General features: G+C 39.6%; 1 protein-coding gene across 3 annotated transcripts; it reads left to right on the top strand.

The window, feature by feature from the left end:
* Positions 1 to 345: 345 nt before the first annotated feature.
* trip10a (thyroid hormone receptor interactor 10a) lies at positions 346 to 21,164 on the top strand. Of its 3 annotated transcripts, none has more exons than XM_085454511.1 (15): positions 346 to 693; positions 7,709 to 7,824; positions 8,428 to 8,484; positions 8,911 to 9,058; positions 9,746 to 9,808; positions 11,828 to 11,932; positions 12,034 to 12,162; positions 12,500 to 12,646; positions 12,792 to 12,977; positions 15,220 to 15,381; positions 16,425 to 16,534; positions 16,779 to 16,911; positions 17,105 to 17,193; positions 17,282 to 17,415; positions 19,682 to 21,164. In XM_085454511.1, exons 1-15 carry the CDS (start codon positions 670 to 672, stop codon positions 19,831 to 19,833), a joined length of 1,755 nt encoding a protein of 584 aa, XP_085310637.1. In that variant the 5' UTR covers positions 346 to 669; the 3' UTR covers positions 19,834 to 21,164. The 3 variants fall into 3 exon arrangements, with proteins under 3 accessions (XP_085310637.1, XP_085310638.1, XP_085310639.1); XM_085454512.1 differs by lacking the exon at positions 15,220 to 15,381 and adding an exon at positions 15,675 to 15,698 and having other exon boundaries at positions 347 to 693; XM_085454513.1 differs by lacking the exon at positions 15,220 to 15,381 and having other exon boundaries at positions 349 to 693.
* Positions 21,165 to 27,955: the final 6,791 nt, after the last annotated feature.

Below are 27,955 nucleotides of genomic sequence, written 5' to 3'. Positions count from 1 at the left end.
ACCTTATTAGGCGTCACTGCACATAAGCAAATTAAACAGAGTAGCCTATTTTCTTGCATGAAAACTTAATTGTGAGTCATTAATGATTTGAATCAGACGGTGAAGCACTCACTGCCAGAACCAGTCAGTCTGTTGCTTGTTGATCGATGATGAACATAATGCTATGATTCATGTGGGAAAGTCCGGGGGACGCTCTCTATCAGGGAAGCACAAAATTCCCGGAGCTTGTAGCCTATAGAGGACTTTTTTTTTACAATAACCGTCTTAGATAAGAACACGTCTTGAACAGAAGTAATTTTAACCAGTGCGGACTGTCAGGATGCAGCACAGTCTCCTGGCTGGTAGCGTGTGTGCTTCAGGCTACTGCCCCTTTAAGGCTTAGGATTTGGGAGTGACGCGGATACGAAAGCTAGTTTGTCCCTGTTTCCCTCGCTATGTAAAATATTTAGAAGAATCAGACTAACGACTGGCACACCTAATTAATTGCAGGATCATAATGTTGGTGTATTGTGTGTGCTGAAGAGAGAATAAGCCGGAGAAGGTAGTGTTTACGACCGATCTATCACGTTGGGATTATACTTGCCAGGGCCGTCCTCCGAGCTGTTGGGATAACTTTGGAGAAGTTCTTTGTATTCGGGGTAGTCAGACAGCTTGGCCAACAAGCTGAACATGGATTGGGGCACAGAGCTTTGGGTGAGTCTATCATCTGCCTCGCTTCTGTCTCCTTTGATATTTTAATAGGTTGTCTGGGTGTCAGGTTTGCAGTGCAGTTTTTTAAGCATTGCGGGATGAGAAAGTGAAAAACGCTACACGACCTCCGGCGAGGAAGCCTACATGTATCCAGAAGCGGAGTAACTCGCCTGTGTGCACAGCTGTGCATTCAGGATTATACTAACATGTTTCCAGCCATTTCTTCAACTTTTAGTACGTAAAAAAGGATTAAGTTTACATACAAAACCATACAAGCACTTTTGGAAATTGAAGGATCCACGTTTTGCATATTATATATATTTTTACACCTTTTGTTTTATCATTTAGTCCCTCTCTTTCCTCCAAATCTAAGTATTAATTAATTAATTGGATCAAGTGACTATTTATAACCCAGATGACTCTTAAAAGTTGTCTGATATCAGCCTAAAAACACTATTTCACATCTAGAAAGGCCTTTAAACAGTGCAGAGGTGGGTTGTGCCCCGTGGGATGGTTCATTGTGTACAGTCTGGCACACCTTGCTTCCATAGAGATGAAATCAGATGCTGTGATTTGCCTTGCGAACAAGTTTCATGAGTAAATCCCTTAATGTGTCCATCTCAGTGCCATGATTCTTTTTTTATTCAACAAAGAGTGCATATTGAGAGAGATTTTTATTCCCATGTGCTGCGATGATTTGGTAAAATACTAGATTTGTATGAATTGTGTTTTACAGACTGCTAGGTAGCCAGCTGTAAGCCACTTCCTGGATGCAGCTGTAAAGGCAATGACATTATCCAGAATCCAGACAAAGCCTGTTGTTGCTCATGCACATTTTCAACAAACCTGAATATGTAAAATGGAGCACTGCAAAGATGAGCATAGTGAGGTTGTGACCTCATTACAATCTCCCCCTAGGCCTCTTCCCCAGTCCCTTTTCCATCCTATGTGCTGGTGCAACACAGCCTAATTAGTTTTGCCCTACTTTGATTGACTCAGAGAAATGTGGTACCCCAGGATTAATCAGAGGCTTTGTCTCTTTGTAAGGCTTTCCTGTTTTAGTGCATATAGTTGTTTCACTAGTTTTTAGGAAATCTCTCACAGGAAAGCGAACTGTTCTGCTTTCAGTCAATATAGATTTCATTAAAAAATCTCATTGTAGGCTATGTCTTCACCTGCCTGCTTGGACAAAGCCCTGCAGGCATAATTGGCTTTTTTTAAATGTTTGGCTAGTTCCTTGGGCCAAATCAGCTCTATGACATCTGTCCCCTGATTGTCGTTAATCCAATGGCTATTTTAAGGCACTAGTTTACAGAGTACAAGATCATTGTCTGGGCATTAACTGTGATAGTGAGTGTTACCAGGGCACTCCTCAGAACTGCAGTAAGGCTGGTCTGGCCAGGCCTGGCCCCTCATTTTGAAGATGACAGGGTGACTCAAGGCTGAAATATCCAGCCAAGCATTGTAGGTTGGTGACTTTCAGGGTGCCTCCTTTAGAAATTGTGTGGCTTTTACTTGATGCCAGTTCTCTTTTGACATTATTTTGAGGACAGAGGTTTAGATGAGACCTGGGAGTTGAAGAACAAAGTAAACTGTCATACTTTTAACGCACCCCACATACATAAATCTGTGCAGTACAAAATAGGTTATGGCTCTCTATATTTGGAAGTTGTATAATTACCAGGGCAGAACTAGAATATTTAGACTATCCTTCAAAACGATGAAATAAGAGGAGGATAAAGATTCTAGTCATGGCTCAAAGTATTCCTGAGGAAAGGAGCGATTACTCCATAAAAAATAACTATAGGTAAAGGCAAGTTAAAAGAACAAATAAAAAGCAGTCGTGCAAGCCACCAACATAACATTTGCTTTTAAAACAAAAACATGCTCATTTTAAAGTTGTTTTAGTCTTATGAAAATCAGTTCAGTACAAACTCTGCGGGGACTTGTATACATAACTTTGACTGTGGCTTTGAATGGTGTTTGAGAAGACACTGATTATATCTTTTCAAGTTGTTTTGATTTATTTTAAGATAGTTTTAATGGTTTTGCTTTTTAAGTGGGGCGTTCTTGTTCAGATTTAAGTTGTTATCTTGAGGTTTATAGATAACCAAATGTGACTTTTTCAGTATTTTACGAAACTGCTTACAAGAAATCTGGCATACTCTCTGTCCATCCATCTTCTTAGCCACTTGCTGGTTCAAGGTTGCAGGAGGTGCTGGAGCCCAAGGCAGTAGATGGAGTATACACTGGATAGGTTACCAGTCCATCACAGGGGAGATGGGTTGTTGTGTAGAATGTTGACTAAAAGGAGGTCACAATTTAAATATTTGTATTTTTGTGTTAATAGTCCAAAGACCACAGAGCAAAGGTTGAAACATTTGGATTATTTCAACACTGAACTTTTGAATTTTATGTTACCAACACCCATTAAAAAGTTAAAAAATGTTTTCTGATTCACTTTCCTCAGGTGAAAAGTTTGAAGAACTCTTTAGATGAGCTCTATGAGCTCTGTTATCCAACCTCATTTCCAGAAAAAGTGGTTTAAAATGTTAAAGAAAAAACAGAATGTAATTTTTGGAACTTATAGAAACTGAATATTTACCCAGAAATGGTTTCAATCATTTATTTGAAATTATTCCTAACGTTGTGTTTTAGAGTGTGCCTGATGGAGTTGGCACTGAGATTTCTCACATCCATTTTTTTATTATTTTTTTATTTTTATTTTTTTAGCGTGGAAACCCCTCCCACTCTTCTTCGGTCATGTCATTTATTCATAATTGCTTAAACTGATGTAGATGCTTTTTTTTTAGGGGTGATATTGCGGGACAGATGGGGTAGTGTGTATGTGAAGACTTTCTGGTAATACCGGTATACTCTTATTGATAACAAATAAGCCAAACATCTTTTTTTTTATTTATTTTTTTTTTTTAATTGAAACAGATTTCTGATATAAGTTCAATTTTCCTGTTGGATCTATAAAACAGCCAGTTCACTAAAGGGTTTTCTTCATCAGTGTGAAAAATGTTGACCAAAAAAAGGGCTTAATCACAATTAGAGCTGGGCGATAGAACGATAACGATATGTATCGCGATATAACTTTTACTCGATAGAGAAATTAAGCTATCGCGATAGACCTCGCCGCTCTTGTCCTCTTAAAAAAAAAATAAAAAAAAAGGTCAGCCAATCCAAATTCAGTAGCGCAGAGCCGAACCAATCACAGCCGCAGCGTCACGTCGCGTGACTTGTTACGTACAGCACAAGTGCCAAGCCGCATGTGTGTTTGTTTGGGAAGCAGCCAGCGGGTAATGGAGGAAATGAGTGTGCGGACTAGAAAAATCAACCGAGCGTGACCGAAGAGAAAACAGATGATGGTTCCAATGCCGGAGAGATTGTCGAACGGAAGAGCCATAGAAGTTCCGTAGGGTGAAGGTATTTCGGCTATTTCAAGTCTGACAAAAATAGAGTAGCGTGCACTGTAAATTGTGCCGAAAGCAAGTCTGGAAATACAATAAACTGGTGCATGCGTCACACTGCGCCACGTTATTGTTTCGGTGAAATGAATTTCTACAAGACTGTTACTGTTAATTCTACTCTCTGCAGTGTTTACTGTCCCTCCACACATACGACTCGGTTCTGCTTCTATGCCCCAGCTTTGTTTACTTTTTCCCACCGAGGCTTCTAGACTTCTGATTGGCCAACATTTCTGCACGGTTAGGAATCTAGCGCCACCTGCTGCTTTGGCATGTTCATAGCAGCGTTTTCCTTCATTTCTGCCTTTATGTGTGGACGAGATTATTTTTTAAAACGAAAACGGAAAATCTCCGTTTTCAAAAATACCCGTGTACGTGTGGACGTAGCCTCAGTCTCTGACTGGAAGCGCTAATTCGTCATTCGGCTATTGTCAGACTAAAGTAACTGTTAAAACTGTTTGAAAAGCTCAGCTATACAACAAGGAGAGATTGAGAATTTCCTTTTAGTTCTCAGTTTATTTGATATTGACAAAAGTTAGTCAGTTTTGTCTGTTCTTCTGTAAAACAAACTAAGATTTATTTTTAGAATTAATATTTTGTTTCTAAGTGGAATTGACAATTTAGTCTGTTTCGTTTGTTCTATTTTGAAACTTAAACGCTTTAGCGGCTGCCTTTTGTGTAGTTTGTAATATTTGCCTTTATTTATCTGAAAAAGTCTCATGTTCCTTAAGTACATCTACCCTGTTGAACTTATTATGGGAAATAAATATTTAAATAAAAACAAGCTGCTGATTATTTCACATTTTACTTGTGAGCAACGGCACATTTAAATCTTACAAATATAGTTATTTGGCTTATATCGTGATAGATATCGTTATCGCCTGAAATGAAAAAAACATATCGTGATATGAAAAAATCTCATATCGCCCAGCTCTAATCACAATTATTTTTAGCATCACACTTGAACATCCAACATCCAGACGACATAACTGAGATCATACAGCTTTACCAGATAAATATCCATTCACCTTATTAAAATATACCTGGTATACCTCAACTATTAAATAACCATTAAAGGATTGTCAGACCTGTAAACCTTTTGCTCTGCATTGCTTTATCTTGATATAGAAATGGTGACATTTCCTGGATCGATAATATTTTCCAACATTAATAAGTATCTGCAGTTGTATTTTCAATGGAAGTGTCTGGATGTTGGAATGGTACTCAGTATTGACAGGAATACTTCAAGTATAGTATTTTGAAATTTGACCATAAATACTGGATTAAGGACAAACCCACACAAAGAGGTTACACCTAGCACAGCTTGTAGTTTCTAACCTCCCCTTAAATCTCCACAGTAAGCAGTAAGCTTTTTGCACACTGTGCCACAGGCTGGTCGGCAGTCCACAAACTGAATATGCAAATAAAGGGCTTATCTATTCAAATGACCTGTTCCAGACTACAGAGGCAGACTACAACTTTCCAAGTCTTCATAATATGATGAGTACATCTGTCTTAGTGGTGAAACTAACAATCTAAAAAATAAACCAATCAGAGTGATTAATTTGTAATTGTAATATGTCGGAAGTAACCTGCCTACAAGTCGAAGGGACTGCATTAATGCATTTTGACTAACCAGCTGTTGTCCAGTCTTGGACATTATTTAAAGCCTCTGATCATCTCTCTTGGGGGCTACCAATGCCTGATTTATGCTTCATTGGGAAGTCTACATCGTAACTGGAAACCCCTTTTAACCCTATGCCGTAACCTGATTTGCACCTCTTGAGAAATGTCATTGCACGTCGGGTTGACACAGCCTGCAGTGACTTGAGTGGCGTGGAATGTTGTGGATAAGAGGGGTTTCCAGTTACATCGTAAGTTAGGATGCTTCCTGCAGAAGACTAAATCAAGCTTATGAGTTTGAAAACAGCATTAGGTCAGGCCTCAGGACTAAGTTGAATGGGTGCTAACAGGTATTGTAAGCTCATAACTTACTGTGCTTTTTAGTTCGTACACATGTAGTTATTCCTACAAGTTCCCGACTGAATAATATGGCTTTCAGTTGTGTTATTATTCCTGTTGCCTCTAGCTTCTTGGTTACTTCACGTGTAAACAGATTTTGATAGACGTGAGCTAATATATTTACCAAATAAGTGTCTTGGGCGTGACATTTATAAGTGGCAGTGGCTGACTTTTATCTCTTGTGTCATAAAAACTTGGTGCTTGGTAAATGTTCAGAGATGGTGTAATGAGGTCTATTTTACTTCAGTTCCCAAAATGGGGAGGAAATGTCAGCAAAAACTAAAAAGAAAAATGCTATTTTAAACATGAGTTGAATTTTGTAATTGGTGTATTCCTGGTATTTGGTTTGCACTTTGACACATCTCCAGTTATGGATCTAACTGGGGCCTGATGGAGGAATCACTCATTTAGGGCGATTTGGTTTTAAGTGGCTGGTACGAGTAATTTAGGAGAAATTGTCACATGCGCTAACTTTGTGATCCAGGAATCATGTGAGGCTAGTTTACTGTTATCCAAAAACTGTGTGGTAAATCATAATATGCTGCAAATCCAAATGTATTCATATAGTAAAAGAATTATTATTACTGCACTCTACTCCACATCAATAATCTTTCATTTTAAATCATGCAGAAATTGTCATCGCTTACCTTTAAGTGGGAAACATTTTCAGCAATACACTAATCCTGCCTACTTCACTCCTTTTCTCTACTACAGTTACACAATTATTGACCCTTAATTAAAACCCCCCAAAGTGCCTACTGGCTAGGCATTATTGTAGCGCTGGATTGCAGGCCTTACTCTTAACTTTGAACTGTGTACTGTAGTTAGGTTAAATGCCATCTCATTTATGTGGACTTTAACTCTTCTGTTTCACCTGAAGAGCGGGAAGGGTGTAGAATAACGTGGCTCAACACGTCAGGAATCCCCTTTCAACATGCCTCCGCTTCAAGTCTTCAGCATTGTTTCTCACTCTTAGTAGGCTTGTCAGAGCTTGAAGGTGTTTTAAAGAAAGCAGTGAAAGAGGAACAGAAACCATATATGCCTCAGTCATACTGCATAATGATGAGGAGAAGTCAGCAAATTCGGCTGTAAATGGAACTGGCATGAAAAATTTTTTTTCTAAGGAATCGGGCGTCACGTTGCTATTCACTCCACACAGTCTGACCACATAAGGAAGAGAAAAGCACCTCCTTCTTTAATGCCTGAGAAGCATGACCTCTGTGTCCTTCTGACAGTTCTCTCCCCCTCGTAAGAAAAACGCAGGTCCCCCATGATTTAAAGCCTAGCGGAAGTTAAGAAACGGTTGCCAATATCTTGTGCACATGTGGCGAGCATTCTTGGGACCTAGCATGCGAGAACAAACCTTGATGTGTTTTTGTTTTATTCCCCCCTGCTTAAGATGTAATTTGGTGACCTCAAAGTCCACCAGTGCAACATCCCGGTCATTACCTAGAATTCAACACATGTTTGGTATTTCACTGTGTTTTGTCTTTTCCTTATTTGTGTTGTGCTCCTTCCACCAGGACCAATATGACATCATTGAAAAGCACACACAGTCTGGCCTGGAGCTGGTAGAGAAGTATGTGAAATTTGCGAAGGAGAGGACAGAGATTGAGCAAAACTATGCCAAACAACTGAGGTAGGCCTGTTTTTGTTTTTTCTCTCTCCTCCTCTGTTTTTCACGTTGTTGTTGCCCAACTGCCACAAAGAATTGTGTACAAGTGTGTTGCTCAAAGCAGCTTGCAGCATATGTGTCCTTTTGTGTTTGCATGGGTGCCTGTTAAAAGGCTGTTTATGAAATGCTTGTTGGTCTTATGACCACTGCGGGACTGAATCTAACTTGTGTGTGAAACACTAGCTCGATTCTCCAGCTGTAGCTTGTTGTCCCTGTATCTTTCTCCTCTCTCTCTCCTGTGGCCTTTCTTACATAGTCCTTCCTCTCCCGGTTGTTTCCCAGTTTGTAGGCCCCCATCTGTTGTAGTGCTGAGCTTTGCTGGAAAGGAGAGGAAGCGGGAGCAGACTGGCGCATGATAGACAGGAAGTGGTCAGAAGGAGAGTGAAAGGAGGAAGAACAGCTATTTAAATATGTTCATAGTGGACTGCTGTTGTTGATCCTATGGTGTGGAAACAAATCAAATGGTTACATAAGAACATTTTAAGTCAGCGAGTTGTCTTCTATTGCCATCTGCCGTTTCAGCCCTTTCCCCATTTCAGATTGTTAATGATCTGTCACTGTTCACAGGAACCTTTCAAAGAAGTATAACCAAAAACGAAGCAGCAAAGATGAGCCTGAATGCAGGTGAGTTGTTGTTGGTTATGTTGCAGGATTGTTCTTATAGAAGAGCTCCCTTATTTATATTTATATGTTTTTATTTGTGGTATCTACTAGGATATCTTTGCATTATCTATAGTTAAAAATAATCCTGGACTTTGGTGCAGCCCCTAAGTTCATTTGCTATCTGAAACTAAAGGTTTTCCCTTCATTTCCCCCTGTTATCCAAGCAGTTAGTTGGTGTTGTTATCCACGCAGTAGTGCATTGCTGTTTTCGTTGCCATTTAAATGCCTTTAGAAGGAAGCAGGAATAAGGAAGCTATAAACTTCTTATCGTGCCGTGGTCCACTGCAAACTTCTCTTTTAACCTGTCTGTTTGTCATCTTATCAGCTGCCTCATCACAGTGTCATTCTTTCTCCACCCTTTCCTTTCTCCACCTCTTTAAATAATAGGTTGTCCAGCTACCAGGCATTTTTGGACATCCTGACAGAGATGAACGATTATGCGGGGCAGAGAGAGCTAATTGCAGAGAACTTGATGATGAACATTTGCATCGATCTTACCAAGTACCTGCAAGATTTTAAGCAGGAACGAAAGACGGTGAGCTCGATATGAAATGGATGAGGGTTAGAGTCTTTAAAGTTCTAATCTGTGGCAACAAAGAGAATCTGTGATGTTTTCATTTTAGTTGGTCTCGTTTCCCACAGTCCCATTCATACCACTCTTTACCTGCAGATGGTTAACTGTCTTGTACTAGGCCACTTTTGTTTCACTTCCATGCTGTTTTAACAGTTTTGTTGTTTACTTCCTGGTTTGAGTCATACTGTGTGACACTGGAAGCCCCCGTTATGTAAATGAAAACACCTAGAACTCACTGTGTATGTGCCTATTACACCATAGTCGTCAACATTCTGACAACATGCCAAATGGGGTTTTTCTTTAGAATATACAACAAACAGTGATAAGGAGGAGTGGAGATGCAGAGATCTTACTGCTGTGGCAGGAAAGAAGCCTCACTTAGAGTCTCCTGAGGGAGGCATGGTCTGAGTGGTGGTGTGCCATTTCTCTGAGGAATGCTTTGGCTTTTTCCTGATAGAACAGAGCAGCCATGTACAGGCTTCTACTGAAGACGTGATGTCTCAAACAGACACACTGGTATTTGTTTTCTTGTCTGTTGTGCTGTGTGGCTTTAGGCAGTCATTGTTTATTTTGTCTGCCCCTGCACATGGCTGTCTCTCTTTTTGTCATCTGACCCTCCTCTCACTCTATTTTTATGGATGTCTGCAGTATCTGATGGATGCCAAGAAGGCCCAGCAGAGTTTGGAGAGCACCTACAAGCAGCTTGACAGTGTAAGTTTACTCTTAGAATTTAAAGGTTGATGAACACAGCACACAAGTCATTTCTACAATGCATGTTAACATTTAAAGTACCACCAAAAAAAAAAGAAAAAAAAAGATTTCTCTATAACCAAAACTGGAATGTTTGACTTGAGTGCAAAAAATGAAAGATAAAGTGAATGGTTCTAGATTCTGTGTGCTCAGTCAGGTGACTAGATTTGTCTATAGTAAAATCAGATGAACAGAGTGGAAAGCAAGCCTCCTTTTGAATCTCCACTGCTGTGCTGCATACTGGACAAACTGGTATGCAGCACTGACATCATAAATTAAAGCATATTTTTTTCAAGTACCACTATAAAGGTGAAAAGTAAAAACACGCTATTGTGGCATTTCAAGAAACTGTGTACTATTATTACATTGGTCACTGGACAAGCTGTGCTGGCATTGAGAGGGAACCCATGTAAACCAACACTGAATGGTCCAAAACTACCAGCAGCACATTCAGGGCAGCGAGGGCCAGTTCAGTGACTTGAATTAATGCATGTGAGGCCTAGCACACACAAAGTGGCTACAACTACCGGTGTTGGGGCACCATCCAGTTGCCTTTTACTCCAGTATGCAGACGTAAGCATTTTAAATCCTAATAAACCATTTGTTGACTTTAAGAAAGAATTAAAAAAATAAAAATAAAAAATATGGTGGCATATTGCGAAAGGTTACCAAGCAGCCTGTTGAGGACTTCCTGTACCAAACAGATCTTTATTGCAGATGAATTCATTGTTTTGTTTTTGGTTTTTTGTGTTTTATTTCTTTTTCGTGATACACTCACTGACCACTTTATTAGTTCCCCTTTTCTAGTTTGGATTAATCTTTCCCCTCGGAACGGACTTCCCCTCAGAAGTCTTTTGGGAATAGATTAAACAAGGAGCTGGAGACATTCTTAAGAAATTATGGTCCTTATTGACATGATAGCATCACATAGTTGATTTGTCAGCTGCGCAATCATAATACAAATCTCCCATTTCACCACATCCCAAAATGCTCCGTTGGATTGACATCCTGGTGTCTGTGATTGAGATAATTGAGGCTTTGTGAGATAGCGAGTCACCCTACTAGAAGCAGCCATCTCGACATGGGCACACTGTGGTCAGTTACAATACTCAGGTAGGCTGTGGCGTTTGAATGGTGCCATAGTGCTAATTGTACTCAGTTGGTACTAAGGGTGCTGAATAGCAGTCTCAGTTTCCTGTTTGTAGCTGACAAGAGTGATAACCGGTGTGGTTTTCTATTTCTGTACTCCGTCAGCTCCAAGCTTTGACATGCTGTGCATTCCGGGAAGCTTTTCTCTGTGCTTTGGTGATCATTTCAGTTACTTGCCTGCCTATCAACCCGAAGCAGTCTGGCCATTCTACTCTGACCTCTGGCATCAACAAGGCATTTTGGCCCAGGGAACTACTGCTCACTGGCTATTTTTCTCTTTTTCTTTCTTTTTTTGGATCTTTCTTTGTAAACACCAGAGATACTTGTGTGAGGGGAAAACCCCAGTAGATCAGCATTTTCTGAAATACTCAAACCAGTCTATTTGGCACCAACAACCACACCACGTTCAAAGTCACTTAAATCACCTCTCTTCCCCATTGTGCTTTGACCTTCACCAGGCCATCACGATCATGCCTGAATGCACTGAATTGCTGCCATGTGACCAACTGATAATTGTGTTAAAGAGCAGTTAAATGTGTGTACCTTATTTACATTTTACTTGTAGCTGTAAACCAATATAAAGGCGCACTTGTGTAATACAAAATAAAATTGAAGTAATGTGTTAAAGTAGGTCAGAGGGCCAGAATCTTAAGTATTACAGAGATACAATTTTTTGGTAATACCGCCTCGCACTACAAGACCTGTTTTCCGTCAAACCTGCCATGTCCTTTGCTTAAAGTTGTGTAACCTCTTAAGAGTTAATTCTTTACTAAATGAACTGAATGTAATGTTCTTGCTTTTCTTTCTGTTTCTTTCCTCCATCCACACCAGAGTAAGAAGCGCTTTGAGAGAGAGTGGAGAGAAGCAGAGCGTGCAGCACAGTATGCAGAAAAGACAGATCAAGACATCAATGCCACAAAAGCTGATGTTGAAAAAGTAAACAGGAAACATGTTGAATATCCATATCCTATTTGACATCGTCCAAAGTAATACTAGATGCGCTTTGTTAACCTGTTTTTATTTGTGCATGATTTCAGGCCAAACAGCAAGCTCACATGAGAGCACACGTAGCAGACGAGTGTAAGAACGACTATGCTGCTCAGCTCCAGAAATACAACAAAGAACAGAACCAATTCTATTTTAGTGACATGCCTCTCATTTTCAATGTAAGTCAATTATCTATTGCAAAATGACCACCTACCACCATCATTATTTTCGGTTTTAGTAGAAATTCTACTGGTAACGCGTATTAGTTATTATGAATGAATCAGAAATTTAAAAAATGATGTATGTCAAAGTTATGCTTTAAAGCTATTTGAAAATCATAAACAGCTACAGCTTGTTTATTTTGTTTCAGATAAATATGTATATGATTTCAATATTTTAGTATAAACCTGATCTTTCCTTTTTTAAAATACACATTTTTAGCTGCTATCTATTGTGCTTTGTTTTATCTCTAATAATGGCATTGTTTGTAAATAACTGTTAATTTGTATTCACTAGAAATTGCAGGATTTGGATGAGAGGCGAATACAGAAGTTGGCACAAGGCTACGTCTTGTTCTCAGACACAGAGAAGCATGTGATGCCCATCATTGGCAAGTGCCTGGAAGGCATTACTAAAGCCGGAACTAATGTTAATGAGAAGAATGTGAGTGGATCTCGGAAAAAAAAAAAAAGGAGAAAAGAACGGATATTAATGTGAAGCATGGCTTTGTACAGCTAATTCGTTTTAGCCTTAAATCTGCTTGACGATAGCTCTTAATTGCTCTTATCCATAATTGCATTTAATGCAGGACTCCATGATTGTAATAGAGCAGAATAAGTCGGGCTTTGAGCGTCCGGGAGATTTGGAGTTTGAGGACTACAGTCAGGGGATCAATCGAGCCTCTTCGGACAGTAGCCTCGGTACACCTAAAGTCTCCGTTGACCCATGGAAGAAGAAGACCAATAACTTTTGGCTTTTCAGCAAGCGAAGTAAGGTAGGAGATTTTACTATAGAGTGCAACATTAGGCTAATTTAGCCTAATGACATGGACTCACACTCACACAGATGTCCTTTATTGTACTTTTTGAAAATTTTCAATGAATCAGTGAGTCTTCAGGTTGGCAATCAGGCAGATTAGTGTGTGACTCCTTGCATGGCAGAGCCAGGAAATCCCCTACAGAGAGCACCCCTGGTGGACCTGTGGTTGCAGCTGCACACACTTGCAACACACACATACACACCCTTCTTACCTTTAATGCTCAGAATAATATTGCATGACCCTCTGCCACTGAGTTATATGGGAACTCTCACACACCCCAACACTTCTGGAAAAGGTCTTTTGCATGACTCTATGACTGGCTGTCAGCGTATAAACCTCGTCCACGCACACCCTCCCTATCCCTGGTTTCCAATAGGTCAACTAGCAGGCAGCATTCTGCTGTGCTTGTGCTTTCATCAGCACGGGACCCAAACAACATTGAATTTTTCTCTATAGGCATCCACAAACACACTGCTTCTATTATACTGTGCAGAACCTGCCATTATGTGTTGCATCACAATAAAATCTTTGTGCCAACTTCAGAATGATACCACATTTTGTAGGTAAAAAAACCCCCCCGACCAGTTACAGTCGCACGTTTATGACCTGAATGTTTTCATTGACATTTATGTTCTTGCGTATGACTTTGTGTTTGGAGCAAGAGAGCTGCGCTACATTGTAAATCTTATCTCAATGGAGCACTTTTGCTATGGTCCAAAATTAAGCCGGCGATATGAGTGGCTGACCACTAACAAGCTAATGGTCCCCCACCTCCAGTCCTAGCTCTAAATGATCCCTTCTTTCTTCCCTGCAGTGTTTGCTTGTTCAGCACCCCTCTACTCTCTGCATGTCTTACTGGCTGTGCACTTTTCCCGCTCTGTGTATGTGTGTGGCACAGTGCTCTGTGTCATCAGTCATGCTCTCCCAATTAGGACTCGGCCGTGTGAATAGGAGGCTGAATATATCGGCTTGAGTGAGCTCTTGGTTGATGTCTAGCTCCTAAACATTCCCGTTCTTAACCCCTCTCCTGTATTTAGGCCCCCGTAACCCTGAAGAAAAGCGGCACCTACTCAGTAGATGTTCATATAATAACAATGTACTTCTAGCTCACCGTATTTACACAAGAAACTGTGTGTGGTTCTCTTAGACGTTCATTATTGGAGACTAGAAGCCATCAGCCTCCTGTGTAATTTAGCTAATAGACCCCCACCCACCTTACTACATTTATGTACACCTCAGCGTCTAGTTCACCCAGACATGTTTGCAGTTTAACCTCTTTCTAATAGGTCACAGAGGGCACTCATTAGGCGCCCCCCCCCCCCCCCCCCCAAAAAAAATCTATGTGCAGAATCCCACTGCGGTAATTAAGCAGGCTATTTATAGCTACTGTTCTGGTATGTGAGTTGATATTTTCTGTCTATATAGGTCAGACTTCTAATAGTGCTGGTTAAACTTTAAACATATTTAGTTGCGAATCAAACATTTTTCTTAGTTATTTTGTGATGAGACGAAATTCTATTTTCAGTGTAACTGAATTACAGCCAAATTGGAAAAACACATTGACCACTGTCTATAGATACTCAGCAAGCCAGTAACCATAGCCTATTGGGTGTATTGAGAGAGATCATATCCAGTCCATAGTTAGAAACCTCGGTCTTGTTATTGTTAGCATTGAAACTGGGTAGTAAATATGTTGTTATTATGAATGATTATATTACTGCTATTACTAATAAACAATTAAAGCTGTAAAAAATGCAAAGTAATTTAACCTCGCAGGCTTTCTTCAGCCAGTTCCTCACTGGAGCTCAGGCTGCCCATCAGCTGGGCTTGAACTTGGCTGCAGGGTTGCTGTGGCACCAATGTGGGAGCTGTGGTTGGTTGTTTTGCTGTGTAATCTTAGTGTTTTGGGATTTATTTATTTTTTTGTAATTATTACTTGATGTTTGTGTTTATGAGAGTGTTTTTTGCTTTCATGCTTATTGGGCTCATGTGCTGGGTTGGCTTCAGTGTTGTCTTCCTTGCTTTGTGGTGTGCTTTAAGGTGTTGACGGTGTCTTTTTCTTTCCCTTGTCATCTTGTTGTTCTTGTCTTCCCCTTCTTCTTTTCAATTATTCTTCCCTCCTCCTTCCCCAATACACCAATCTATGTCTGTATACCTTATCTTTGGGTGCTGGTACTTTGCTCATTTCCCACACCAGCTGTCCTCTCCAGTGCTCGCTCCTTTCTCCACTCCCCCTGCCCCTTCACCTAACGGACCCCCTTCCCCCAAGTTTGGCCGGGACCCCCTGTCGTACTGTTTGAAGGAGATCAATAAGACAGTCAAACCCAGAATCTCTTCCTTCCGGACACTCAGGAGATCGGTGAGTCACCACAGAAGACTGTTCGGGTGCCAGGAGACGTTCACTCATAAGGGCTTACACATCATCCTGTGTTCATGCCTCTGCAAGAGTCACTGAATTCCTGTAATGAATAATTTGATTTATATTTTTAGGACATGAACATGCTGTATTAAACTTAGTCTGATTTTTAATGTTTATGTATATAAAAATGTAATTAAAATTCATTTCAAGGTAAAAAGTGAAAAGCAAGAAACCCACTTTAAGGTTATTTCACCATTTTTATGTACACATGCTCTTTCTTTTTTCCCCCTCAGAAGTTTACTCCAGAGAGGATAATGGTAATACAGGAAACAAAGCTGGGGTGTGGAGGTGTTTGACTCGTAAAAAGTAGCCACCTTTTCTTTACAATGGCTCATTTCATTGTAATTTCCCTTCACATTCATTGTAAATTCTCTGTAGTTTCCCTTCTCAACCAGCAGAAAGTTATGAAGTTTCCAGCAGGAACTTCATAAGTTTCTGCTGGTTTTTGCCCTAAACGGCCTCAATATACCGCATCCTACATAAGGTAATGTGGTCTAGGACTTGTCCTCTTAAGCCTGTATTGAAGAGGTGGCCACCTGGTGGTGGAGGAAGGGAGGAATGCTTGGTGGCACATAGAAACACTGAGCAATCAGTAACCCTGTTTTCCAAATAGCCCCAATCGTGCACTTTTCTGTGTCACACATGTAAATCAAGACTATTTTTTTTTTAATGTGAAGATGATAAGAGATGGGACTGTACGAAGTTATTGGAATGCGGTTATTGGTCCATGGGTGATGGTTTTGTGTTCAGCTCACTGATGTTCTGTACTTCATTGGCTTTATGTCAGTTCAAAACCAAACAAACATGAAACTCAAAGAGCTGAAATGGTTTTTAGTTTGACGTCTCCTGAGCTGAACACAAACCACAGGCTTCCTCTGCAGTTGTCCAGTTCTCACACCACGGTAACTGTCATTATGAAAGTGTAAGAAGACATTCAGTGCTAACACCCCCCCCCCCCCCCCCCTTCCTGTACCCTCTTGCAGCCTACAGTGACAGAGGACTTTGCCCACCTCCCTCCGGAGCAGCGCAGAAAAAGGTTACAACAGAAACTGGATGAAATCTGCAAAGAGTTGCAAAAGGAAGTTGATCAGAGGTGTGTGTCTATTAGACAGACATGTGCGGATCCTTCTGTGTATTAATAACCATCTCTGTTAGAACTTCTCCACTGGGAAAGTGGATATAATATCCATGCAGAGTACACAACTGTGCCGTGTCTCTGTGTGTTTATCCACTCCTGAGGTCTGCAGGGAACTGATTTCTACTGAAAGTCACTTTCCCTCTTCTTCCTTTGTTCCCCTCTCTCTGTCTATCGCTCTCTTTTTTTTCTCTCTTTTCAGTGAAGCGCTGGGAAAGATGAAAGATGTTTATGAGAAAAATCCTCAAATGGGAGACCCCGCCAGCCTGGCATCCCAAATCAACCAGACATCCCAGAATATAGAGCGGCTCAGAGGAGAGCAGAGCAAATATGAGGTAATCTAGCTCTCTGCTGCTGTCAAATGATGTGACCCATATATGTTATTTCTAATAAACTATTAGGTCAATAGGTTTCCAGCCTTTTCTTCTAACCAATTAAAAGTTTTTAAAGCATGTAGTCACACAAATGGCAGAATAATGGATTGATGGAAATTTCTGCTTTTTTTGGGGGGACCGTTCTCTTGAGTAGACATGGCTTGCTGAAGCTGGAGGTCGAGGAGACACGCTGCGCTATAAAGCCCACTCATTTAACAATAATGGAGCTAATGATGTACACAGGTAGGATTACATTTTGCTTGTAGACATTACTTTAAAACACAGGCTTGTTGTCTACTCTGTACAGGAAGCCTGTCTATTTTCTTTCCAGCCCTGATGGAGCTTACTCCGATGAAAGCACTCCTGATCCTTCCCAAGCCATTTATGCTGAGTTTGATGATGACTTTGAGGATGAAGACCTAGCTGCTCCTATCGGGAAATGCACAGCCATGTACAACTTCCCTGGTATGTAATACACTCATTATTATTTATTTATTTTTTTAACTAATGGACTCATTGACTTATTGTTGTTGTTCAAAATGAGGCATAGTGAGTCGATGCTGTATGCTAGGATGTGTGATTACAAGAGTTGCATTCCTAAAAAGCTGAGTTATGGAAATATTATTTCTCACTGTTTAGTAAGAACCACTACAGTCTAAGATTTTTATTCTCCTGCGAGGTGTACTTTACAACCCATTTTCAATAAATGTTGGGATGTTTTGTAAAACGCAAATAAAACAAAATGCAGTGGTTTGCAAATCTCATAAACCCATATTTTATTCACAACAGAATAGAGAAAGCATATAATATGTTTAAACTGAGAAAATTATCATTTTAAAAAGTTATTTTGAATTTGATGGCACCTAAACGTTGGAGCTGAGCTAAGTTTAGCACTGTGTAGCGTCACATCTTCTTTTAACAACAGTGTCTGTAAGAATCGGGGAACTCGAGAGTGTAGTTGCTGGACTTTTGTCTCCTGTTATTGTCTGCTGTTCAATAATCCCGGGTTGTCTTGGTCATATTTTTCCGACTGTAGGCATCACAGTTGAACATCCAGACTCTTCTACTACAAAGTTACGCCGTTGTAGTAGATGTCCTTTAAAATTTTCTTGCATCATCTCGCAAGGATGTCTTTTTTTTTTTTTTTTTTTTAAATACTCAATCATGTTAGTGACCTTTTGCCAAATAACCTAATCAGTTACCAAATGTTCTTTTTAAATATGACTTTACACCCTTTTTTGCTCCCTCTGTCTTGTGAATAAAATATGGATCTGTGAGATTTTCAAAACCTTGCATTCTGTTTGTTTTTACATTTAACACAGCATCCTAAGTTTTTATTTTTTTATTTTTAGAATTTGGTTGTAATATTTGTGCTCTGTTCTGAGATGTCTCCAGACTTCCATGTTCATACATGGAAAATTGGAGGCAACAAGAACAGCAGAAAGGCTTGCTTAGTGAAGAAAGCGAGCCTTAATGACAGCAGACATGACACCGATTAAGTCAGAAACGACATGAAAGAAGAATATGAGGTGGACGTGGTTTGCAAAGTGTTTTTTGTTCTTTCTTTTTTTTTTTTTTTTTTTTTTTTTTTGTAAATCTAACTGCATGTGTGAAGGGTATCAGGTGAGCTGTCAGCTGATCTGCCCACCCTACCCACCCATAGTCAGTCAACACTGGAAAATAACCTGAAGCTGAACGTCCTCAATACAAAAGAACTTATAATGAGACACAGACAGGTCCACTTCCCTCTCTTTATAAATAGAGAACGGGTGGAATTGGACTCCACCTTCAGGTTTCTGGTCACCCACATCTCCGCTGATCTCACCTGGACCCACAACACCAACGGCCTGGTAAAGAAGGCCCGACAGTAGTTGCACTTCCTCCATGTCCTGAGAAAGAATAACCTGGACCAGAAGCTGGTACTGGCCTTCTACCGCTCCTCAGTGGAGAGCATGCTCTCCTACTGCCTGGGTGTTTGGTACGCAGGGGCCACTACTGAGAACAGGAAGGCTGCACCGAGGATAATTAACACTGGCCCAAAAAAATAATTGACTGCCCTCTGCCAACACTGGAGGCCATCGCCAGATCCGTCTATCTCAGAAAAACCTTTGTCATCACAGGTGACCCTTTGCACCCTACTGCCCTCTGGTCAGCGCCTCAGGTCAATCAGGTCCCACACCTGATTGACCTGAGGCGCGAACGGCTTCTTCCCCTGGGCCATTCAGACTGTCAATAAACAATATTGCCCCCACCCCTGCCCACCCACCTCACCAATCTCAGCCATGGTCAGAGTAACCCCCATCACTCTGGCTTTTAGTCTTTTCTTTGCACTACTTCCAAGCACTTTGCAACTATTTTGTTTTCCAATGTGTGCATTTCTCTTATTTTTTTCGAATATATTTCTCCTGTTTGCTATTTATTCCTGCTGTCTACTGTTTATATTTCATTCCAGCACAGTTGGTGTGGCACACCCACAATTTTGTTGTACATGTACAATGACAATTTTATTCTAAGTTTTCATTATGGCTACAGAATGTTATATGACAGTAAAATTATAGTGCTGGCTTGGCTTTTGAAATTCTACCTGTAGGTTGTAGCATAATTATACCACAAAATAAGAAGTCAGTCATAAAATTATGAATCCATTTTTTTCCCCTCTGATTTGACTGAGCAAGGTTTGTGTCAGCACATCGGTATATGAAATTATCTCTAGCCTGTTTTTCTTTTTCAGGTGCCAGTGAAGGGACCATCGCTATGCAGGAAGGGGAGGTGCTGGCTGTGGTAGAGGAGGACAAAGGGGATGGTTGGACCCGTGTCCGTAGGAACAATGGAGATGAAGGCTACATACCTACATCTTATGTTACCATCACTCTAAATAAGTGAAACACTTAACATTTAAAAAAAAAAAAAAAAACTGTATGCAATTCTTCCTATTGGACTGATCATAAAGAAGACAGCACTAATGGACAAGACTACCAGAACTATGCAGATGACGTGTTTTGACTGAAAGAGGTGCACCATATAAGAAGAAGAAGAAGAAGAATGGTGCTACCAGTGTGCTCATCATGGCTTCAATGACATTTTTTCCCCATCCCAGTTACCTAAGCCACCTGAACCACTAAGACATTTTATTTTCTAGTCTTGCATCACAATATACAGTTGTCATTTTTGTTGTTGTTGTTTTTTAAAAGTCATTTTCAGGCACCATTAATAGTACAAGTGCTTGTCTCATTCCACAGACTAGTGAGGCATTAGTTTCTGAGTGTGAGAGGAAGGAGGAGGAGTGCTGCTGCCATCTTTACACTGGGTGTTAACACCATTAATATTTAGGAGGAAGTTACTTCTCCTGTTTACCTTTTCAGTTAAAAACCTGACCTCCTATGGCTCATTGCAGTCTGCTCCACTGCGAGTTTTTATTTGCTTCAAGCATGTCACTCTCTACCCTCGATAGTGCTTGAGTGTCACCGGGTGGTGAATTTCATTTGTGGGAGAATACTTCCTTTTAGTTTTTAGCTGTGTGTAGCACCAGAAGTTGAGAACGGCTCTCCCATCATAGCAGATTCAAACAACCATACAAACACTTTAATGTTCAGACAATCACAGTCATATCATTCTCACTTAAGTTAATTTCAGACCTTTAGCAGTAATAAGGATATGCAGGACCTATTCTTTTCTCATGGTTACATCCTGAAATTATAGAGAAAAATAATTTATTGCAGATGCGCAAACGTTCATGTTTGAAAGAAGTTGTACTTTGTATTAAGGATGTTTTCATGTTCTTCTTTTTTGCTTGCACACATAGTGGACAGTTTGTAGCCACAAAAGGGAGTAAATAAAATGTATTTCATTAAGACTATTGTATTTATGTAATAAGTAATATATATTTTTAGCTATTGCAACACCACTATTGTCTTATTAGCGATTTAACCATTCAAATAAAAAAAATAAAAAAATATCGTACTTTTTAGAGAGAAAACTGAAAGCTAATTTTATGGCCGATAATGTTGCTTTTTCACACTTTAATTTGTCATACAATGTCTTTTTTATGTTGTCATGAAGCCAGCTAGCAGCATTACTTATCCAAGTAACTGCTTATGTGTCTTTGGTGCCTTTCTGGTTAAAAGCAATGTGTATATACCATTTTTGCATATAAAGTATTTTCTCTCTCTCTCTTTTTTTCAAGATTTAATAAATGTTAAGCACATTTCAGAGTTTGAAGTGGTTATGTCATTTCTGAAGTTGGAGAAAAAAATAAAACATGATATCTGGTCATATAAGATAATATTTTTCTTTTTTATCTAATAACAAGGCAATCCATCTACATGGATGACCTAGAAAAATCTGAATTATATATAATGTAACAATTATAGGAATTTAGCTGCATTTTCTTAGGAATAAAAATTGAGATGGTGTTGCAACAAACTACAAAAGACAAAATCCCAATACCTGCTTTAAGAAATAAGGCCCAGAATGCATTGATATGTCTCACACTCTTAACTGATTACATGCAGCTCATTCTCAGTAGGTGGCATTGTTGCATCATTTCTTAAGTGATGCAACTTGTGTCATAGACCTGCCATCTACTCTCTTCTGCATAATTATGTTTTCAATATAGGCCATGCATTTGCATACCTGATTAAATTGCACTGGCTTCAAAAACCATAATGTTTATAATGACTAATTAAATAACCCAAAATTGGCATGTGCCCCACTTTCGTATCACCTCATCCACAATACCACACAAGTGAAGTGAAATGCAATGAATGTGAATTTAGTTAAAAACAAGGTTTAAATGAATAATACATCATCTTTTGATAGAAATGGGAAAAAAAATCACTGGCAGAAATGGTAGTGCATCAGTTTGGTGTGGCCAAACTGAGAGACTGACTGACTGAGGAATAAGATCATTATTTGTATGCAAAGCCTTTATTCTCAAGATGCATTAAAGGTCAGCTTTTAAATAAGGCTAACAGGAACCAGCCAACATTCTCCGTCTACCTACAGCTCGGTGGGGACAACACTGCATCCTGGTACCTCTCGTCTCACCCCAGTGGCGATGTTAATGGGGAGGATACACAAGAGAAGACATTTAAACGGTTTCTCTGGACAGAAAAACAAACTTACCTGAAGGATGAACCGAGTTAGAGTTGGGCAGTGGCTTTCATGTGTTTCATTTTATTTGAATCTTTAAAGACTTATTTATTTAAGCAGATATCAGGCACAACCTAATTTTGTATAATTTATTGATGTGTTGGGAAACCTGATAACCAAAGCTGTTCCTGTTTTTGGAACATCCATATTCCAAAAAAAATCTAGGATGATACTTTGTCTGGAAGTTATGTACCACAGTACAAGATTGCAGTTCCTAAGAGATCTCTGGCAAGTCTTATTCAATATATTCACTCAGTGTAATCTTTGATTTCATGTGTCTATAATCGTTTCACATCAAGTTTAACATTTTTACACAACACTTTTATTCCTATGTGGGACTGACCAAGAGCATCCATTATCGATACCCACAATTGGATATGGATACTCACATTTCATTTTTTTAAATCGACTATGTTTCTTTAACCTTACATTAAAATAGATCAGAATCTACTGCAAAGGATTTCACTATAAAAATGTGAGGGAAAAAAATGACTCATAAAAACATGTTGTCTTGATAAACAGTGCCTGGTGTATTAATGCTGCTTTTGACACATGTCCAGCAGGAAAGATGAATCTAGCTGTTGGACTTCAAACGCTAGTTATGTGGTGCCATGGTTTTTTGAATTGCCTGTGTTTAACTAATATTTGTTTTTGTTCTTGCAGAATCAGAGATTGTAGAAAATGAATAGCGCTCAGACATCATTTTAACGCTCTAGTGGTGATCAACAAATCGACAACAGCCTGGTCACCATTAGCAATGCTTTTATTTGGCTGATTATTGGCATAAATGCTCCAAACAAGCATTGCCTGGCAGGAATTCAGTAACTGCATTATGTGTCACTCTAAGTGAAACACCAGTTCCATTTTACTGCGGTGGTTTACAAAATAAGCAATTATTTCTCTACCCTTCTGCACCACAGGTGATTAAAGATTTAAGAAACAGATCTTTCAGGAGTCACTAGAGAAAATAAAGACAAATATGCAGGATAACCTTTAAGCTTTTCATCAGCTCCGCATGGTCAACGAGAGAATGATCAAACTACATCATTAAGAAATTTGAAAAGGCAATTTACAAGATAAGCAGGACAATCTCTAAGTAAATAACGTTTCCGGTTCACTCAAGTGACATGTACAAAAATCCACAAATAAACAACAGAGTCAGAGTCAACTGCTTTGTAATTGTAGCTTTGCTGTAGATGAATAAATAAATGTCCCTCAGATTAATCACTGCCTCATGTTCATTCCTGCGGCACAGCTTGAGGCCAATTTTCTGTCTGCTTACAACTTCTGTCTTCTCACAGCCATTCTGTTGAAGCTTGTCCCCCCGTAACTGTTTTTCTGCATATGTGGACCCAAAGAGCTTTTAATAAGCTCCACCAATCAAAAGTATTTTAACACTACCATCAAGCCAGCAGAGCTAGGAGTAACACAAAACTGCCTCGACTAAGTTGTCAGCTTCATTACTAAGACATAAATTATTAAACATTAGACTAAACCCTGTTTGAGTATAACCAGTAAATATTGATCAGTGTAATACCGAGGCATGTAATTCTCTCTGAGACTCCACAAGACCCCAAAACGAATCTAATTTTAATATCATCGTCAATTTTTTTAAAATCCCAACAGAAGTGAATAACTTTCTTTTTAAGTTTCATTTTAAACAGAAGCGCCTCCGGCCTTCACAACCACAACGCTGCTCAGCTTCTCAGGTTGGTCAGGGTGTAAAAATGCCATTCACTTTTTTTTTCTGTGGAAAACAAAAGGAATTTTCTTTTTCAGTGTTTTCATTTTTATTCTCAATAGACAAAGAACATGATTTAAACAAAGAGTGCCAGGTTCTGACACATGTACTCATATCCAAGGAATTTGGCTGATAGTGGATGTATTTACTGAAATGAGTCTAGGTCAAGGGCAAAGGTGGCTATGGCACCTGTTACCTGGTTAAAGGTTCATTTTGGAGATTTTGGAGATACAACAAAAAATAAAACAACTTCACTCTAAGATGGTTCAAGCCCAACATACTAATTTACTCATTCTGTATGCAGAGGACACTGTGAGGAGTTCAAGCAGACCCACCTACTTTCACAGAAACACAAAATGCCAGCTGACTTCCAATACGACTTCCCCACCACAGTGTTGAAAAAAAAAAAAAAAAAAAAAAAAAATTATATATATATATATATATATATATATATATATATATATATATATATATATATATATATATATATATATATATATATATATATATATATATATATATATATATATATATATATATATATATATATATATATATATATATATATATATATACACACACACACACACACACACACACACACACACACACAGTGGGGCAAAAAAGTATTTAGTCAGCCACCGATTGTGCAAGTTCCCCCACCTAAAATGATGACAGAGGTCAGTAATTTGCACCAGAGGTACACTTCAACTGTGAGAGACAGAATGTGAAAAAAAAAATCCATGAATTCACATGGTAGGATTTGTAAAGAATTTATTCGTAAATCAGGGTGGAAAATAAGTATTTGGTCAATAACAAAAATACAACTCAATACTTTGTAACATAACCTTTGTTGGCAATAACAGAGGTCAAACGTTTACCATAGGTCTTTACCAGGTTTGCACACACAGTAGCTGGTATTTTGGCCCATTCCTCCATGCAGATCTTCTCAAGAGCAGTGATGTTTTGGGGCTGTCGCCGAGCAACACGGACTTTCAACTCCCGCCACAGATTTTCTATGGGGTTGAGGTCTGGAGACTGGCTAGGCCACTCCAGGACTTTCAAATGCTTCTTACGGAGCCACTCCTTTGTTGCCCGGGCGGTGTGTTTTGAATCATTGTCATGTTGGAAGACCCAGCCTCGTTTCATCTTCAAAGTTCTCACTGATGGAAGGAGATTTTGGCTCAAAATCTCACGATACATGGCCCCATTCATTCTGTCCTTAACACGGATCAGTCGTCCTGTCCCCTTGGCAGAAAAACAGCCCCATAGCATGATGTTTCCACCCCCATGCTTCACAGTAGGTATGGTGTTCTTGGGATGCAACTCAGTATTCTTCTTCCTCCAAACACGACGAGTTGAGTTTATACCAAAAAGTTCTACTTTGGTTTCATCTGACCACATGACATTCTCCCAATCCTCTGCTGTATCATCCATGTGCTCTCTGGCAAACTTCAGACGGGCCTGGACATGCACTGGCTTCAGCAGCGGAACACGTCTGGCACTGCGGGATTTGATTCCCTGCCGTTGTAGTGTGTTACTGATGGTGACCTTTGTTACTTTGGTCCCAGCTCTCTGCAGGTCATTCACCAGGTCCCCCCGTGTGGTTCTGGGATCTTTGCTCACCGTTCTCATGATCATTTTGACCCCACGGGATGAGATCTTGCGTGGAGCCCCAGATCAAGGGAGATTATCAGTGGTCTTGTATGTCTTCCATTTTCTGATGATTGCTCCCACAGTTGATTTTTTCACACCAAGCTGCTTGCCTATTGTAGATTCACTCTTCCCAGTCTGGTGCAGGTCTACAATACTTTTCCTGGTGTCCTTCGAAAGCTCCTTGGTCTTGGCCATGGCGGAGTTTGGAGTCTGACTGTTTGAGGCTGTGGACAGGTGTCTTTTATACAGATGATGAGTTCAAACAGGTGCCATTCATACAGGTAACGAGTGGGGGACAGAAAAGCTTCTTACAGAAGACGTTACAGGTCTGTGAGAGCCAGAGATTTTCCTTGTTTGAGGTGACCAAATACTTATTTTCCACCCTGATTTACGAATAAATTCTTTACAAATCCTACCATGTGAATTCATGGATTTTTTTTTCACATTCTGTCTCTCACAGTTGAAGTGTACCTCTGGTCCAAATTACTGACCTCTGTCATTATTTTAAGTGGGGGAACTTGCACAATCGGTGGCTGACTAAATACTTTTTTGCCCCACTGTATATATATATATTTTTTAAAGCCCCTGAAATCTCAACAGACTGTATACCACAGTCTTTTTAAAAGATACTCGTCCCATTTTTCTTCCTGCAGTCTGTTCACAACAAAGAAAAAATATAAAACCCAAACATGATGAGTCATAGAGTTCCTTACAAGCTGTCAGTTCCCTTTAACAGATGACATTTTATAATAATTTAATACAAGAGACATATCACGGTTGTTATTTTAGGTGTCTTTGTCGTGTTTGTGGCGTCCCTCTCTGTTTTTTCATTCTCACTTTATTTTGTAAGTTAGTTGTCATGGATCTTATTGTTGGTTTTACTTCATGCTTTTGTTCCTTCCCCCACAGTGTTTGTCTTTCCTTAATTGTTTCTACTTGTGTCTTGCAGTGTTTTGTGTAATCATATTGAATGTTTGCTGCAACACATTACTGTACTCAAATCATTAATCATGTTACACTTCCAATTATCTCCACTTGAGTTTCAAAGGCTAACCGAATGTGAATGCTGGAGGTCTTTTGAGGGATGGAGACATGAATATTAGTCCTTTTTTCATGAAATAACAAGAACATAAAGTGAAAACTGCACCGAGGTTAGAAGGAACTGTTGCTAACACAACATTGACTTTTTTCAGGTGTCTGCTGATGGGATGCATACAAAAGCTAGAGAGAATTTAGCTGAGAGTATGCAGGCCCCAGCAGGACAATCAGAGTGTGATTTTAAACAGTTAACAAAGCAGTGATGCTGCTTCTAACGTCATTTCTGCCGGTGCTTGTTTATACTGTAGAATTGCTGTGGCAGTAGCTGTTAAGTGCTGTTTGGGTTTCTAGCCTGAATACTGGCTTTGTGTTGATGCCTAAACACTAAAAGAACAGTCTGCCTCTGTCCTCAGACGACAGGAACATGTGTGGGACTCTGACTCAAGGTTTTTATCATTACCAGATAATTGAGAATCACCAGGCCATATAATGAAGTAATGCAAAAGTACTTTGTGGAGTAGTGTGCTACAAATGCAATGTGTAACTTTAAAAAAAAAAGTTACTCTAACACCGGTGCCTTGAATCCATGTATGACTCATTCCCAGACAGCCCCTGTGTACTAAAAGTTGTCCTCCCTCAGTCAGATCATCATTGTTCCTCTGCACCGTTACCTGTTTGGTTTGAATGTTGCTGTCACAATTTTAGGTTATAACACTTTTTAAAAAAAAACAAAACATGTTTTTTTGTTTTGTTCACTGCGATTCTTTGTTTGTATTTTACAAAGCATTAAGGCAGCATTAAAAAATATTCTTGTTTATTTTGAGAATAAAGTTGAAAATTCAAGATTAAACTCGAAATACTATTTTGAGAAGTTGAAAAGTGGAGATTAAAGTTGTTTCAAAACAAAGGCAAGAAAGATTGTATGTGTGCTGGTAATTAAGCAAGTAATTAAGTAACATATTGCATTACTTTTAAGAAAAGTAACAAAGAATGAACAATGACCCTAGCAACCTTCTGAATCGGATTTGTGGTCAAAATTACACGTGTGAATCACCACGAGACCCCAGGGTACCATATCATTAAGATACTTTACTATGATATCAGATTGATTTTGAATTCTCAGGTTGGCAAAGTATTGCAGTAACGTATATTGTGATTTATCACCTTTTTTCAAGGTGATCAATCTCAGTGATAAATCATTTTCGAGGAATGGGCTTTCTCCGAAGGGTGGCTGGCCTCTCCCTTAGAGATAGGGTGAGGATTCAGCCATCTGGGAGGGGCTCAGAGTAGAGCCGCTGCTCCTCCACATCGAAAGGAGTCATTTGAGGTGGTTTGGGCACCTGATAAAGGTGCATCCTGGGTGAGGTGTTCCGGGCATGTCCCACCAGGAGGAGGTCCCAGGGCAGACCCAGGACATGC

This window comes from Copadichromis virginalis, linkage group LG4 (genome assembly GCF_057382275.1).
Source record: "Copadichromis virginalis isolate Kocher_CV1m ecotype Utaka linkage group LG4, C_Virginalis_male_GT1.1, whole genome shotgun sequence".
NCBI classification, from domain to species: domain Eukaryota; kingdom Metazoa; phylum Chordata; class Actinopteri; order Cichliformes; family Cichlidae; genus Copadichromis; species Copadichromis virginalis.
This window is presented reverse-complemented; position numbering and strand designations above follow the sequence as displayed.